Source organism: Panthera pardus, unplaced genomic scaffold (assembly GCF_024362965.1).
Source record: "Panthera pardus isolate Hobbes unplaced genomic scaffold, ASM2436296v1 HiC_scaffold_3, whole genome shotgun sequence".
NCBI lineage: Eukaryota > Metazoa > Chordata > Mammalia > Carnivora > Felidae > Panthera > Panthera pardus.
Window position 1 is genome coordinate 31,736,136 of NW_026526876.1, and position 16,452 is coordinate 31,752,587.

At 58.5% G+C, this 16,452-nt stretch overlaps 1 protein-coding gene across 4 annotated transcripts in view; it reads left to right on the forward strand.

Moving 5' to 3' along the window:
• Window positions 1-16,452, forward strand: part of HDAC5 (histone deacetylase 5) — a 38,279-nt gene that overhangs the window by 12,525 nt on the left and 9,302 nt on the right. For 2 of the 4 annotated variants that reach the window (XM_019434800.2, XM_019434799.2), the window contains 10 exons: window positions 705-776; window positions 11,699-11,958; window positions 12,063-12,207; window positions 12,316-12,430; window positions 12,729-12,859; window positions 12,991-13,137; window positions 13,227-13,339; window positions 13,656-13,787; window positions 14,014-14,236; window positions 15,994-16,205. In XM_019434800.2, coding sequence (XP_019290345.1) covers window positions 710-776; window positions 11,699-11,958; window positions 12,063-12,207; window positions 12,316-12,430; window positions 12,729-12,859; window positions 12,991-13,137; window positions 13,227-13,339; window positions 13,656-13,787; window positions 14,014-14,236; window positions 15,994-16,205 — 1,545 coding nt within the window. In that variant the 5' untranslated portion in view covers window positions 705-709. Of the gene's footprint in view, window positions 1-701; window positions 777-11,698; window positions 11,959-12,062; window positions 12,208-12,315; window positions 12,431-12,728; window positions 12,860-12,990; window positions 13,138-13,226; window positions 13,340-13,655; window positions 13,788-14,013; window positions 14,237-15,993; window positions 16,206-16,452 lie in introns of all 4 variants that reach the window. The other 2 variants (XM_019434798.2, XM_019434801.2) reach the window with 2 other exon arrangements.

A 16,452-nucleotide genomic window follows, 5' to 3' on the forward strand; every position in this document is an offset into this window, starting at 1 on the left:
GGCCTGTGCCCTTCTCCAGCTCAGCCTCTGGCCACCCGCTTCTGTGGCCTTGGCCCTGAGTGCAGGCCCTCCCCTGTTCCCATCCCCCTGCCTGGCGCTTCCTCCTGGGGTGGAACGCGCCTCCCCCCCCCCCCCCCCCCATGGGGCCTCCGCCAGGCCCGGGCTCCTGGCAGCCGGCCGGCGGCTCCCTGAGCATGCTCCACCTATTTATAGACAGGGCCCTCCCCCAACTGCTATTTCAGTCTCCTGCCAGCTGCCGGCGGCTCATTCGGGAAGGAGGAGCAGGGAGCCAGGCCCAGAGCTGTCACCCAGGGCTGGGAGGGAACACAGAGAGCCCGCCTGCCTGCTGAGCTCCCCTTCCTGTCCCCTGAGCGCCCAGCCATACCCCGGCTCCTGGGAGCTGGGGAAAGGCCAGTGGTCCCATGCCCCTCTAGAGGAGAACCGGGCCTGTAGCTCCAGAGCCTCCTGGCTCCTCCTGCCGCCAGGAGTGCCCGGGCCGGATGAGGCACCTCCCCACAGCACGGGTCCCAGCAGCAGTGGCCTAGGGGAGCCCCTGAGCAGTGAGGGCCCCGCCCGACCACCTTCCCTCTGGCCGCCTCCCGCCTCTGGCGGCCCCCTCCCTGGCATGCTGCTGGTGCCCAAGGCTCAGGGGCTCGTGGAGATGCTGCAGACCATCTATGAGACGGAATCCTGTTTCTCAGCAGATGGGATGTCAGGCCGGGAACCATCCTTGGAAATCCTGCCTCGGACCCCTCTACACGGCATCCCTGTGGCAGGTAAGTGCTTTGCTTGTCCCCGCCTGCCCTCTGCCATTGGGCATCCTTGTCCCTGGGGCTGAGCACCTGGCTCCGAGCATTGCCCCGATGGGGTCCTGCTTAGATGTTTTTGGAGGGCTTTGTTGAGAATGTGTGGTCAGGGGAGCCATGCTCACTGAAGTCGACTCCCCTGCCCTCCCTGGCCCAAACCTGCCTTCCCGCCGTGCCCTCCAGCTGCACTCTGCTGCATTCTGGAGTCTCTTTGGCCTCCGGCAGGGTGGCAGGGTCGGCGTAAGCTGCTGGGGGCTGTGGAGTACTGGAGGATCCTGGCCTAGTTGGCACTGTGGTCAGAGGGGAGGAAGTGGGTCAGTGACCTGCCTCCCAGCGGCCTGCTCCCCAGGTCTGGACAGGGGCATGAGCCATTGCTGAGTGTTCACAAGAGTAAAGGCCACCCCAGCTCCTGTGACTGAGTTCTTGGGGGCAGTGACTTCTGCAAGTCCCCAGTCAGGAGTTCCCCAGACGCGAGGCAGTTGTGGTAGGGTTGGGTAGAGGCTGGCAGCTTTGGGGTGTCGGGGGTCTTGACTTCCTTAGCTCCCCATCTCTCCTTCTGTCTGGCCTTGATTTTATCCCATCTCATGACGGCGAAGGCATGTCACTCTGATTCTTATGGGCTTGAGGACCCCCTAGGACTGCCACTTTATCAGTAGGGACATTTTTGGCTCTTGCCGGGGGGTGGGGTCCCCCAGAGCTGGGCCACTCCCTCCCTCCTCTCAGGAACCTGTTGGCAGCATGAGGCCTTTCTGGCACAGCCTTCCCACCAGGCCGGCACCACAAGATGCTTCTTCTAGGGAGGGGCCTGCTGGCCCCATGCCCGCTTGGCCCCTCCTGGCAGTGCCTTGGTGCTTGGGTGTGGGTGTCTGTGTGCATATGTATCAGGAGTCTTTGCCTTTGGATAGTGGGTGTGGGTCCCAGGCTTTGAATTGGAAGGTGGGAGCTGTGTGCCTCCGTGGGTACCTGTGATTTGGCTCTAAGCTGTCCAAGGATGAGGTTGCAGCTGAACTAGGATACGTGAGAGGATGAATGTTTTGGGAAGTTTTGGAAAATCTTTGGGATAAGGCCTGCCATCTGCCTGGGCAGTGATGCCCGCAGTGTTTCTTAGGGAAGGGGCATAACCCTGGGAACCGGCCCTGCAGGGTGCCCACGCAGGCCCCTGTGTTGGGGGCATGACCCTGGGGGCTGGCCGTGCAGAGGACCTACACTGGGAAGGAGTATAAACACAGGAGCGCTCTAACCCTGGTCTGGTTGAGCCAGCGGCTCTAACTGAAGACCCGGCCTGAAGCCCCTGGGAGTCGAGCTGGTCTCTTAGAGAGCAGAGGACTGACTGTGTAGAGCATTGCTTGCAGGCAGATGCCATATCGGTCCACCCATCCTGCCCTTCTCCCCGCTGTCCCTTGCTTCCCAGCAGCAGCTGGCGGTTGGCCTGAAGTTTCCTCCTCAGCATGTTCTCTTACCTTCTTTCAAGTTAGACCTCAGAATCCTTGCGGGCTGGAACCCTGCTACTCTTATCCCTTCCCTGAGCCTCCTGTCCTTGCATAGACCCCCCCCACCCCCTGCCAGCATCTCTCTCTAGATCCCTGTGCCCCTGCCACACGCGCACTGCCTAGCCTTCTGATCGGTGGTGTGGTCCATGCTGGCAGGAGGGAGGTGTGAGTCACCTCAGCGGCTCGGGGAGAGGGCTAAGAATGTTCCCCCTGCGCAGCTCTGATGCTGTGTCTGTGACGCGGCTGGGGACAGATATAGGCCTGGAGCTCGGCTGCCTTGTTTTTTTTTTTTGGACTCTGGAATGTAAATAGATGTTTCAAATAGAAACGCTTTAACCTTTGGGTTAAAAAAAATCCACCCCGGATAAACACGGCCATGAGGGCCCAGGCAGCCTGGTGTTCCCCCACCCCCACCCCCTCCCGCCTCCTCTCCCCATCTCTTGATCAGTCTCCAGACAGGATGCAAAAGCCTGTGGCTAAAAAAGCAGGTGTCCAGGGACGCTTCTTGGGCAGTGTGTGTCGCCAGGCCTCCCCAGCCCGAGGGATTGGGGAAGAGGACTTTCCGGGGTGGCTGTCTACCCTGGACTCTGCCTACTCCAGTGGCAAATCTTGGGAACCCTATTTTAGGGCTATCCTTCGCTCCGTGGGCTGTCTTGTTCCCCGTCACTTAGCACAGTGCCTGGCACATGGGTGAATGAATGTTGCTTGAAGGGCTGGCGTCCAGAGCTGACGTCAGGATTCCTGGGTTCTATTCTGGGGCTTGGCCCTCTGGGTGAGTAGACAGATACGGTGAGTTGCCCCCATGGGAGAGCCAGAGCCTTGGCAGGGGGTGCTTCCGGGGGATGCAGGGCACTCTTTGCTGTTGCTGCTTGATGAGGGGCACAGATTGCAGCTGCCAATGGTGCCATCAGAGGTCTTCCTTGACGGGTGCGGTCTCTGCCTGGCCCCTCTACAACAGCCCAGCCCACAGTGGGCACTCCCCTCACTCAGGCCTGGTTGCAGCTTGGGGAGCCTCGGAGCTTGCACCCCTGTGTGGGATTCCCAAAGATGCGGTTCTGGGGGATCCCCCGTCACCCTTCTGTGGGCTCTGGATTCCCCTGTGGCCTGGACTGGACAGAGCTGATGCTTGGGCATCGTGCCGGATTTTCTGAGCAGGCATGGAAGAGGAATCTCCTTTACCCAGTGAGGGAGGGTGTGAATCCTGCCTGTGCCAGGAAGGGATGCTCTGAATGCTGGGAAGTGCCATGGGGTTGGGGTTTGGTATTGGGGTTTCCCCTGGATATTCTTATGCACGTTCTTCAGGCCATTCCCAGCTTGGCTGGGTGTGTGGGTGTGTAGGTGTAGGGGTGCGGGGAAGGTAGGAAGGGCGAGGCTCAGGTGGGAAGGGAACTAATATTATAATGCACTAAGTGACAAGAGTATCAGGTGCTTTCCTTACCTCGTCTCTTTTAGGAAGATATTATTAGCCATGTTGTACGATTGAGAAAGATCAGAGAGGTTAAGGAACTCGCCCAAGGTCGCAGAGTAAGTGACAGCTGGGATTCAGATTCAGGTCTCTGTGAAGGGCTGCGGCCAACCCACACAAGCGTTCCTTTGTGCACCTTTTTTAGAGGGGGCCCTTCTTCCAGGTGGATACATCTTCACGCCAGGCCACGTGGCTTAGCAATTGGAGCGTGGGCTAGGTTTCAGCCCCAACTTGCCCCTTTAAGTTGGTTGCTCTTTGTATACACAGCATGTATCCACAACCTGCCTTTGTGCCTCTCCAGTTTGTGTTCCTGGAGAGTAGAGACCAGTCTGGCTTTGGGGGGACTTCTGAGGTTTCTGAGAGGAGACTTTGTTCTCTATGAGTAGTGGGGAGCCACTTGGTCAGCTCTCCCCCTCCCTGCAGGGATTTCAGGAGAGAAGCGGGCTCAGGAACAAAGTTGAACACTCCATCGCATTCAGACAGCCTCCCCTCCCCCGTCCCCCCCCCCCAGCCCCTCCGACTTCATCACCTCTTCTTGTTTTTGAGACCCTCAGCTGTCCCTTCCCTGCTGCACAGCTGCCAGACAGGAAATCAGATTAACTGTGTCCACACACACAGCTGTAACAGCTGTCAGGTTGGCAGCAGAAATGAGTGCAGCCGGACCGGGGACACGGTGAGAAAAAGTAGTTCTCCAACTTTCAGTCGTATCCAAAATACCAAGGGAATATATTAAAATGCAGAGCTCCAAGGCTTTGCCCCTGCCCTCCCCCACTGAAGGGTTTGGATCCTGTAGGGCAACCCAGGAACCAGGATTTGGGACGCATGTCAAATGGTTCTGATGTGTGTAGACCCGGCCTACGCTTGGAATAAGGGCTGTGTGGACAGGAATCATGTGGACGGGGTCGTGGGGCCCGGCAGCCTGCCTGTGGTTGTCACCAGCATCCCCGGAAGCCCTCAGTGGGCTCTGGGACTCCTCGGAGAAGGGTTGACCGCAACCGGGAGGAAGGCTGTGGCCCCGGTCAGAGTCAAACACAGCCCCCGGCAGCCTGGCGGTCTGCAGAGGGGGGGTGTCTTGAGACGCTGGGCAGCAGGTGTGTGAACCCCAGCTGGGGTGGAGGATTATGGCAAGTGGCCAGGTGGGCAGGGCACCCCGCTGGATGCTCAGGGCTGCGTTGTACTTGCGGCGGGCGGGGGGGGGGGGGGGTGGAGGGGGAGTGGAGGCAGAGCCCCTGCCCTGGGGCCCCTGCTGTCCACCCCAGGTGTGGAGTGAGCAGTCCCAGCAACAGCTGCAGGCTTTGCGATTAATGCGCCTTTTAAATGCTTCTCGCTTGGTGCCCCAGTGTTTCCTGGAAATGGTGGGGCTGGGAGAAGTGAGTCTGTTTCTCTTCCAGATAGCCGTCTGAGATGAGCGAGTAACTCTCTCTTCACCAGTGAGAGATGCTCGTGCGTTGCACCAGGACTCTCTGCACCCCCTAGGCTTAAGGTCCATCAGAGGCCCGGTCTGCCTCAAGATTTCTGGGGGTTCCAACCACTCAGCCCCCTTCTCACTGGTGCTCCTGGACTCTGGTGTTCTGGAGGCCAACGGGGTGCCCCATCTAGATCCCTGCATCCTTAATGCAAAGTTTGGCTCCTTGCCCCATCTCTCATTAAATGCAGGAGCAGCCCTCAAGGTTTCTCCTGTTTGTTTGTTTGTTTGTTTGTTTTTTTCTTCTTTTTTAGTGGGAGGCAGATGGAGAGCCAGAAGACCTGAGCTAAGCCTTAGCTCCCCTGCCTCCCTTCCAGATGATGTTGGACAGATCTCTTTGATCTGTGGCCTCACTGTCCTCTGTCACTTTGGGAAGTTGAGTTGCTGATCTGCGAGCCCATCCTGCACTGATATTCTGAGAGTCTCTGAAGTCAATTGCACGTTGCTTCTGCCTTTCCAGAAGAGGGGCCCAGGAAGATGTGGGATGGTACTGGGGAGACAGTTGGAGCCTGCGGTGGAGTGAGGTTAGATACCAGAGAAGGCTTTCTGACTGCTTGGAGTCGGGACCCCCAGAGCAGGGATCGAAACCTTTGCTCCTCTGGGCTAAGCAATGCTTTTGAGGGACCAGAGGGATGCCACGGCCGTGGGCTGAGCCGCAGAGGACAGAGCGGCCCTTCTTGGAGGTAGCAAAGCAGCAGAAACAGCCTGGATGTGCTGTGGTTGGGAGGAGGCCGTTCTCAGGATTCCTTCTCTGGCTCTGGGATCTCTCGCCGCTGGCCGGTCCAGTTCATGTTGTGCCCCACAGGCAGGGCTTTGATCGGGACAGGACCACAGAGTGACCTTGCAGCAGTCTGAAATGAGAGAGCTGAGGCCTCGCTCTGGCGGGGGTCTGAGCTTGGCGTAGTGCTAAGTATTTTGTATCATGCACTTTAGAAACATTCTGAGAAGTGGTCCCGAAATCTTCACCTAGACTGCCAGAGGGGTCGAGGATAGAAACAGATACCAGGAGCCATTAGTAACAGCCCTGACTAGCATCTCCTGAGATCTTCCCGGGCACAGCGCCAAGCTCCCCGGCGTGTCCTCCCCTGAGCCTAAGCGCTCTGGGGGGAAGGTACTAGTCTTACTCCCATTTCACAGATGCCCGCACGGAGCACAGAGAAGGTGCTCGGTGCCTTGCCCTGGGAAGTGGCGGAGCCTGACTTGAACCCTGGCATTCTCTTGCTCCAGAGCCCTGGCTCTTAACCATTATGTGATGTGTCTGCTTGCGTTACGTGAGGAGCTGTGACGATTGCTAGGTGAGAGTCTTCCCCAGCTCGCACATGTGGAAATACCGTCTGAATTGTGGTAGAACCTGTTGAGCCTAAATTGGCCTCACTAGTCACGTAAGAGCACAGAAATAGATCCTGGGAAACCGTCCTTGGTGGGGAGGAGTCATCGGCATCACGGGGAGGAGTGTGAAAGGCTGTTCCCTGCCTCCTTCCCAAAGGCCGAGGAAAGGACAAACCCCTTTTCCCATTCTCCGGAGGGACAGAACGAGGTCATTGGCCATTTAAGGAAGCTGCTGACTGCCCCGCGTGGAGAGGGAGCTCTTGAGGGTACGGGGTGCTGGTGGAAGGTGCCGCCCACGCGTTGCTCTCCAGTGGGGCCAGTTATCCAGGCTGGCGGGTGTGGAGGGCCCGGGATGCCCCGCGTTGGAGCCAGGCTGTTTAGGTTAGTGTTCAGAGGGTGTGATTCCCTGCTACTTAGCCGGTGGAATCTTCTACACAGAGGCCTAAGAGGTTTGTGCAAAAGAGGGGGCCGAAACAATGATCTCAAAGGCCTTTTTCCCCCCTTCCCCTCTTTTGATAGGGTAGCTCCTTAGATCCAGGGAGTATCTGCAGAGGCCTCATTCTTTTTTTTTTTTTTTTTTTTTTGGTCCTGTTTGTCCCAAACAGCTCAGCTCACCCCTCTCTCACACTCTGTGTACCCTGGGTCCCTTCCTTCCCCCCTAGCCTTCTGTGGCTGGTGGCTCCTGGGAGCAGGGTCTTTTTAGAACCCAGTGTTAAGCTTTTTAGGTCTGTTGGACGGGTCCACTCGCTGTGCTGGCCCCTTCCATCTACGTCTTCTCCAGGGGGAATGAAAGGTGCCATCTATCCGCTGCCAGGGTTTGGGTGACAGGTATTCTGGAGTTGGTGATTTCTCCATTTGAGGGCTTGGAGCTGGGGCATGGCTTGCAGTATGCTTAGAGCAGGAGGACAGCTTGGCCGTGCCCTGGAGCAACCAGATTTGTTTTTCGTTTTGAACCCTTGTTCCCAAAGTACCGCGAAAACCTGCTCCTCCTGTCCCAGAGCTCCTGCCCGCTCTGTCCCTCTTTGTCCGGACACTCCTTTTGGTCTAAGGCTGTGCTGGTGGCCGTCCCAGAAGTTGTCCCGTCAGCACCTGTACTATCTCCCCCTGAGGAGCCAGGCTATCTCTGCTTGCGCCGCCCGAACCATCTGCCGTGGGAGCCCCGACTGGGCTGCTGGGGTTCATGGAGAGGCGGGAGGCCCAGATGGATGGGAGAGAAGTGTCATTGTTAAGATTTCGCCACTGCCCAGGTGTGCCTGTGAGCTAGGCAGGGTGGCCCCTTCTGAGCCAGCGCCTGGTATGCGTGGGGCCACTCGGATGGCTAGAAATACGCAGCCCTGCCCACTCACCTACCTGGGCTGGGGCTTCTCCACGGAGGCAGTGTGAGTCAGTCTTGCAGAAGGCCGAGGACAGGATGGTATTGCCACTTTTTCCTAAGGCCACCACTCCCAGGCAGAGGGGGCAGAGTCCTTCAGGAGTAGAGTATGGAGCAGGGTAGACCTGGACCCTTCTAGCTTCCCTCTGTAGGAGAGATTACTGTGTGGGCTGTCTGGCTTCCACTCTGTTCTCTACAGCTCTCTGTCAGAAGGAGGCATGGGGGCTGGGGGAAGGACCCAGGGCCTTGCCCTCCCAACTGATCCCTCTCCTGGCCTTTCAGGGGGCTCTTTGCTAGCCAGAGTTCCCAGCCTTTCCTCTTAGGGAAAATTCCACCCCACCCCCCTCTCTTCCCTTTCCAACGTCCTCCCACTTTCTTGGTCCACCAGGAGGCGGTCGAGAGCCTTCTCCTATCTTGACACACCCATTTCTCCTGCCAGGTGCTTGGTTCTAATGGCAGCCACTGCCACCTGCTCCACTCATGCCAAGCTGGCAGAGGGCACAAATCCTCTAGGGGGTGCAAGGCCAGCCGGGCTCTAGGTTTTGTGCCCAGCAGACTTCATCCAGGAAGTTCTGTGCCTCCCCCACATCCTTTCCCTGACTCCAGCTGCCCAGCCGTCACCCCTTCCATCATAGATGGAGCCAGGTTATGGCCCGGCAGAGCCCTGGGGCGCTGCATTTTGTCAAGGCCCTCCCAAGGCCTGCAGGTTAACATTCTCTAGTTGGCTGTGCTTCCTGCTTGCATGGGAACAAGGCTGTTCCCGGAGCCCGTTGGCCGTCCTGCCACCTGCATACCAATGGGGCTGTGGCTCCCACTGCATTGGGGCCTAGCATCTCTGCTGTGGCGGTGGCTGCGTGGGAGCCCTGGTGGGAGATTCCCCTTGCCTGAGCCCGTGCCCTCTCTGCAGGGCTCCTGCAAGGGAAGCCAGCACTGCTGGCTGTAGTTCCATCCCTAGCAGGGTTATCTGCTGGGAGCCAGGAGTGCTTGGACCCCTGCCCTTCCCTGGGCGGACAGGCTGGCAGGCATCCGGCTCCTGCAGCCCCAGCAGCCCCAGCACCGCCGGGAGCAGCAGGTTGAAGCCTGTCCTCCTCTTGGCTGAGTGGTCAGAGTGCCACGGGCCAAGCCAGCCTCACTGAGGAATAGATAACTCTCCAGCTGGCTTGGGGCTTTGTTGAGCACTTCTAGCACTGGGGAGACCTGAGGCTGGCTGCTGGTTCCTTGCTGTCACCCTGCTTTGCACCCTGGGTGGGGTCGGCCACCTCCAGAAAAGCCCTTTGCAGGGCCTTTCCGAGGGCGCTTCCTCCCGGTGCTGGGGCAGGACGTGGGTTGGGAGGGAAAGTGAGCGAGTGTGTGTGTGTCTGTGTATGGAACCCCACCCTCCTGGCCACATCTGGCCACTCCTGCACATGTGGCTCTGGCCTCGTGGCCACAGAGTCGTCAGTGTGGCTGGCGGGCAAACCGCAGAGGAATGTGCCTAGCAGTGCTGGGCGGAGAAGGGGCTGGTGGGGACCGAGATGCTCTGCTCAGGCTTTACCGTCCCATCCCCACCTCCACTGGGTCCCAGGGGCCATATTCAGGCATAAGGGTGGTAGCGGGGCCTTAGCCTTCAGCAGGCTTTGCCCCTGCCTGGGTGACACTCATTCAGTATGGGTTCCCTGGAGAGATCCAGGCCCATGAGTTGCACAGGGTCTAGAAGCCTCTCTTAGCTCAGCCCTTAGTCCTCTCCCAGCTCCCTCTCCACTCCCGATGAGGATCAATGATGGGGGCCTGGGCAGACCCCTGCTTATGAGGGGAGGAGACACTGGTAGCCACCAAGATGTTGGGGTCCTTCCATCTCCAGGCCCTTCCTTGCCACAGGAAGGTCTTCCCAGCTCCCTGTGGCCTCCCTGGGCTAGAGTGAGAAAAGTGAGGGCTTTCTTTGGAGAATGAAATGGAAAAGAAACAAGGTGGGTCGGCCCTGCCTCTCTCACTTCCTCCTTCCTAGGCAGTGGGTAGCCTGCCTTCCCCTTCCTGCTGGAGGCTCTGTGGAGTGTGGGTTGGGCTTGGGGCTCCCTGCTGGTGTGGTGTTTGCCCAGTTGCCCTGGCAACCACGGGGCAGTGGTGGGGAGTGACATTCAGTGACCAGAGGACAGTGTACAGGGATCAAGAGGTCGAGACCCATGCTTCCCATAAGCCCATTGGAACATTTGCCTCTCCCTGGGGCCCCCTCAGCCCATTGCCCGCATGGGGGCCTGGACCCGAAGTCTTGGGGCCCAGCAGACCGCTCCACCCCTTTCCCCTCCCCAGCGGGTTCTCCCTGAGACCAGAGTTCTGAGATCTCTGCCTGAGCTCCAGCCTCCGCCCCCCTTGCCATTACCCTTCTTCCTGTCTGATTCCTTTTCCTTTCCTGTCTCCTCCTCCCACCTCCTCCCTGCTCCTGCCCGCCCATTCTCTCATTCCCCCTCCCCCCAGGCACAGCTGCTGTTTGGCTCACTCTATATATAGCGGCATTTTCAGGGTAATTACAATAAAACTGTTGAAAGGAGATAATCCAGCAAAGGAAGCAGAGTCTGACTCCCAGCCCCCTCCTGTCCCTGGTTTGGTGCAGCCCTGCACCCCCTTTCCCTGAGTCCTGCTCCAACCCCCCCCCCCCCCCCCCCCCCCCCGCGCCATTCTTACAGCCTCTCCCTTGGGCCCCATCTTCCCTAGCTGGGTGTGGGGCAGAGAAAAGGGGAAAGGGTACGGGTGTCCTGAGGGTCCCCACAGGCTTCTCCTGGGTTTCCCAAGGGCCCTGGCTGCCAGCCCCATCAGTTCTAGAACCAGCCTCTGTGCTTCAGTTTCTTTAGGTTTCTTGGCAGGGAATGTGTGATGCTGAGAGGTGGGGAGGCGGCATGGGAAGGATAGTGGTTAAAAGCATAGGGTTTGGATTCACATTCTGGTTCTTTGATCACCTGGCTGTGTGTGTTTGGTCATGTACTTAAACCTTTTTTTCTTTCGGGGCGCCCGGGTGGCTCGGTTGGTTGAGCGGCCAGCTTAGGCTCAGGTCACGATTTCACAGTTTGTGAGTTCGAGCCCCACGTCAGGCTCTGTGCTGACAGCTCCGAGCCTGGAGCCTGCTTCGGATTCTGTGTCTCCCTCTCTCTCTGACCCTTCCCTGCTCATGCTCTGTGTCTGTCTCTCTCTCTCTCTCTCTCAAAACTAAATAAATATTAAAAAAACTTTTAAAAACACAACAACCTATTTTCTTTCTCTTTTTAACTTTATTTATTTATTTTGGGGGGTGGGGAGACAGAGACAGAGGGAGAATCCCAAGCAGGTTCCACACTCAGCGTGGAGCTTGAGTCGGGGCTTGATCTCACGAACGGCGGGATCACGATCTGAGCTGAAATCAAGGGTCAGGCGCTTAACCTAACCGACTGAGCCACCCAGGTGTCCCTGTACTTGAACCTTTCTAAAGCCCGGCTTTCTCGTTAGGAAGGTAACTCGTGTAAGATGCCCAGTGGTGTTAACAAGACAATTTATTACGCGTTGAGCACTCACAATCTTCCTGGTGCCGTGCTTCACGCTTTTGCGTATTTTCTTATTGAAGTTCATGGCTTGGACCTCAATTAAGGAAGAACACTGATTCTGTGGAGCAGAGGGCTTTGACTGCCTCCACCCCCCACCCCGCCTGCCATCTATTCTCTTGGATCTAGTGGGCCTGCCGGGGAGCTTTCTGGGCCCCCAGCATGGCTACCACGGCCTAGTAGCGGTAGGATCGGGCTCACTGACGCCTGTCTCTTCTCCCTGCAGTGGAGGTGAAGCCGGTGCTGCCGGGAGCCATGCCCAGCTCCATGGGGGGCGGGGGTGGAGGCAGCCCCAGCCCCGCGGAGCTGCGGGGTGCCCTGGCGGGCCCTGTGGACCCCTCACTGAGGGAGCAGCAGCTGCAGCAGGAGCTCCTGGCGCTCAAGCAGCAGCAGCAGCTGCAGAAGCAGCTCCTGTTCGCCGAGTTCCAGAAACAGCACGACCACCTGACGCGGCAGCATGAGGTCCAGCTGCAGAAGCACCTCAAGGTGAGCGAGGGGGGCGCGGGGGGGCTGCCCAGACCTCCGACCCCCGCCCGGACCTGGCTCACCCCATCCCTCCTTCCCCCTGCCCCCTCCCTGTGCCTCTGCAGCAGCAGCAGGAGATGCTGGCGGCCAAGAGGCAGCAGGAGCTGGAGCAGCAGCGGCAGCGGGAGCAGCAGCGGCAGGAAGAGCTGGAGAAGCAGCGGCTGGAGCAGCAGCTGCTCATCCTGCGAAACAAGGAGAAGAGCAAAGAGAGTAAGGCCTGGGGCCTCCCGCTCCTGCCGCCCCCCCCCCCCCCCCCCCGCCCCCAAGCTGTGGGCTCCTGGCCCTGAGCACCCAGGTCAGCGGCGCCCTGTCCTGCAGGTGCCATCGCCAGCACTGAGGTGAAGCTGAGGCTCCAGGAATTCCTCTTGTCGAAGTCAAAGGAGCCCACACCAGGCAGCCTCAACCATTCCCTCCCACAGCATCCCAAATGCTGGTAATGGCCCTGGGCGGGCATGGGTCACAGAGGTGCGTCCCCCCCCTCCCCCCCATCAGGGGCTGCCCAGTTGCAGGATGGCAGGGGGCTCCTGGCCGGAAGCCAGATACAGGCCCTGCGATCTCTCTCAGGAGACGAGATTGCCACCCCTGGCTTCCCTCCTTGTTCCCCTCCCCAGATTCACTTCCTGTCCCTTTATGCAGTGGGTATTTCCTAAATGTGACTGCCACTAGGTGGCAGGCCCAGCTGGCTGGGTAATAATCTAGGTCTGTTTCCATCCCCACCCCACACCCCCCAGGGGAGCCCACCATGCTTCTTTGGACCAGAGTTCCCCTCCCCAGAGTGGCCCCCCTGGGACGCCTCCCTCCTACAAACTGCCTTTGCTTGGGCCCTATGACAGCCGCGATGACTTCCCCCTCCGCAAAACAGGTGAGCAGTGCCCAACCTGGCCTCCCAGAGTATGGCTCCTTGGAGGTAGGGGTGGGAGTGTGAAGGGGCCAGGCTGCAGGCGTGTGCGCATCTGTGTAGCTGTATCTGAGCCCTGCCTACCTTCTCCCTAGCCTCTGAACCCAACTTGAAAGTGCGTTCGAGGCTAAAGCAGAAGGTGGCTGAGCGGAGAAGCAGTCCCCTCCTGCGTCGCAAGGATGGGACAGTCATTAGCACCTTTAAGAAGAGAGCTGTTGAGATCACTGGTGCTGGGCCTGGAGGTAAGGCCTCCTCTTTTGTTCCTGTTCTGAGGTCCTGGGAGTGGGGGGTGGCTCTGAGCAAGCCCAGGTGACAGCCAGTTCTCCCATAGTGTCGTCCGTGTGTAACAGCGCACCAGGCTCCGGCCCCAGCTCTCCCAACAGCTCCCACAGCACCATTGCTGAGAATGGCTTTACTGGCTCAGTCCCCAACATCCCCACTGAGGTACAGGCCTGCTGAGGGCTGGGCGGGCGGGCCAGAGCTGCTCTGTTTCCCTTGGAAGAAGGAAGGCAGCTCCTTCCTGTCTGTCTTGCTGAGAGTACCCGGCAGGGACCTCTCCGCCCACGTGGACAGGCTAGAGGGACCTGTTGCCTCTAAGTGGGATTTGTCCCATGGGTCTCTGAAGGACTATGATCTCTCAGTACTGCCCAGGTGGGGCTTGGTGTGGGGAGCGGGGAGCGAGGCACCATTCAGAGCCCTCGGCCCCAGGTGGCCCCCCCTTTGCCTGCTCTCATGCCTGTCTCTCCCGACTGCTCCCTAGATGCTCCCCCAGCACCGGGCCCTCCCTCTGGACAGCTCCCCCAACCAGTTCAGCCTCTACACGTCTCCCTCTCTGCCCAACATCTCCCTAGGGCTGCAGGCCACAGTCACTGTCACCAACTCGCACCTCACGGTAAGTGTGAGGCACACGCCCCATCCTCCCTCTGGTGTCTGGGTTTGTGGTCCTGGGTGCCCCCAGCTGGGGTTTTTGTCCTCACAAGGCCCCGAAGGAGATCAGATGGCCTTCCTCAGAGTTGGGCGGTGGGAGGTGGGTGGGTGAGGGATGCCGATCCAAAGTTGGCGGGACTGGGCATGGTATGTGCCTCTCCTTCATTTCCGTCTCTCTTTCCCTCCCCCAGGCCTCCCCGAAGCTGTCAACGCAGCAGGAGGCCGAGAGGCAGGCCCTCCAGTCCCTGCGGCAGGGTGGCGCGCTGACGGGCAAGTTCATGAGCACATCCTCCATCCCCGGCTGCCTGCTGGGCGTGGCGCTGGAGGGTGACACCAGCCCCCACGGGCATGCCTCCCTGCTGCAGCACGTGCTGCTGCTGGAGCAGGCTCGGCAGCAAAGCACCCTCATCGCTGGTGAGTGGGGGCGGCAGCTGTGCGAGGGAGTGGGTGTCAGGCTCCTCCTCCGAGGGCGCGAGGCAACCACCAGGGAGTAGCCGGGGACACTCTTCAGCTCTACCACAGCTCCCCTCCATGGCATCGTTGATTTCTTCTGTATCGCGTTGCTCGGACATTATCGAGCACCTCCAGCCCTCCAGGTGCTGTTCTCGATGACATCGATTGCTGCGATGTGCTCAGGTTCCAGAGCAGTGCCGTCCAGTAGAAATACAACACAAGCCACATATGCAACTTAAAGTTTTCTAGAACCGCGTTAAAAATATATATAAAAAGAGGGGCGCCTGGCTGGCTCGATCAGCCGAGCATGTGACTCTTGATCTCGGGATTGTAAGTCTGAGTCCCGTGTTGGGTGTAGAGCTTACTTAAAATCTTTTTTTAATTTGAATTTCATTTCATTTCATTGTTTTAAAGTTTATTTTGAGAGGGAGAGAGCACGCACACATGCACAGGTGTGCACGTGAGCTCGTGAGCAAGGGAGGGAGAAGGAGAGAGAGGGGGAGAGAGAATCCCAAGCAGGCTCCATGTTGTCAGTGCAGAGCCTAGTGAAGGGCTTGATCTCCCGAACCGTGAGATCATGACCTGAGCCGAGATCAGGAGTTGGACACTTAACCAACTGAGCCATCCAGGTGCCCCAGAATCTTTTTATTTTTATTTTTCATTTATTTTTTATTTTAGAGAGCACACAAGTGGGGCAGAGGGGGAAAGAGAGAGAGAGAGAGAGAGAGAGAGAGAGAGAGAGAATATCTTTAAGCAGGCTTCATGCTTAGTGTAGAGCCTGACATGGGGCTTGATCCCATGACCCTGGGATCATGACCTGAGCTGACATCAAGAGTTAGACCCTCAACCGACTGAGCCACCCAGGCACCCCAAAAATAAAAGCTTTAAAAAAATTGTGAAAGGAAACAGGTGAAATTAACTTTAATATATATACACGTACACATACATATTTTTAAGATTTTATTTATTTAGTTATTGTGCACACCCAGCGAAGGGCTTGAACTCACAACCCTGAGATCAAGAGTCTCACGCTCCTCCGACTGAACCAGCTGGGTGCCCCAACTTTGATATACGTTTAATTCGCTAGGTCTGGAATATTACCATGTCAACATATAATCAATATAAAGGGTTACCGATGAGACCATTTACTTTGTGCTTCATACTGTCTTGGAAATCCAGTGTGTATTTCATGTTTAGAGCACATCTCAACTCAGGCCACGTCTTAAGTGCTCAGGAGTCACATGTGGCTGCAACTGTGGGATTGGATGGCACAGCTTTGGGCAGTCAGACCATAAGCAGCTGGTGGCATCAGAAGAGGTTCTGCTTAAAAGACAAGTGATCCTGGCCCCCAGACTTCCCCACCTGATGGGATCCTTGTCTATGATCAGGGGGGTCTCGTTGCCGTTGGGGAAAGCTAGTCCTTGTTCAGCCATACTGAGGGCCTAAGACCGTATGTGCAGTCATAAGGGAATCAAAGAGAGAGAGTGGTGAGTCCAGGATGGCTTACAGGAGGCAGTGGCTCTGAGCCACAAAACTGTTGCATTGTGGGGAGGAGGAAGAAGGGGGCTCAGGTTTGGGGGCAGGGTGCCCCAGGCCCCTCCAAGGTTTCGTCTGATCATGTCGGTGGTGGTGTTCCAGGAGGGGGAGAGCCTCGGGGTAGAGGGGGGGCAGCCCGGAGCCCCGACAGTGATGGTTACTCGCCTTTCCCCACTGCACAGTGCCACTCCACGGGCAGTCCCCGCTGGTGACAGGTGAACGTGTGGCCACCAGCATGCGGACAGTGGGCAAGCTCCCGCGGCACCGGCCCTTGAGCCGCACTCAGTCCTCCCCGCTACCCCAGAGCCCCCAGGCCCTGCAGCAGCTGGTCATGCAGCAGCAGCACCAGCAGTTCCTGGAGAAACAGAAGCAACAGCAGCTGCAGCTGGGCAAGGTGAGCTGGGGGAGGCGAATGGCCAGGGCTGTGCTGGGGGCAGGACACCGGACGGCACCGGGCCGGCAGGCAGGGAGCGGGGGCTGACGCCCGGGGCCACTCCCCACGCCGTATCTGCTCCGAGTTGCCACCTTGCCTCACGCGGAAGCTCTGTATGGGCAGGGCGGCTACCAGGGAGAGGCAAGGGGAGGACGGACCCTCCTGGGCCACGGGCCGCACGGTCGCTCCCCCTCCCAGCCGGCGTGTC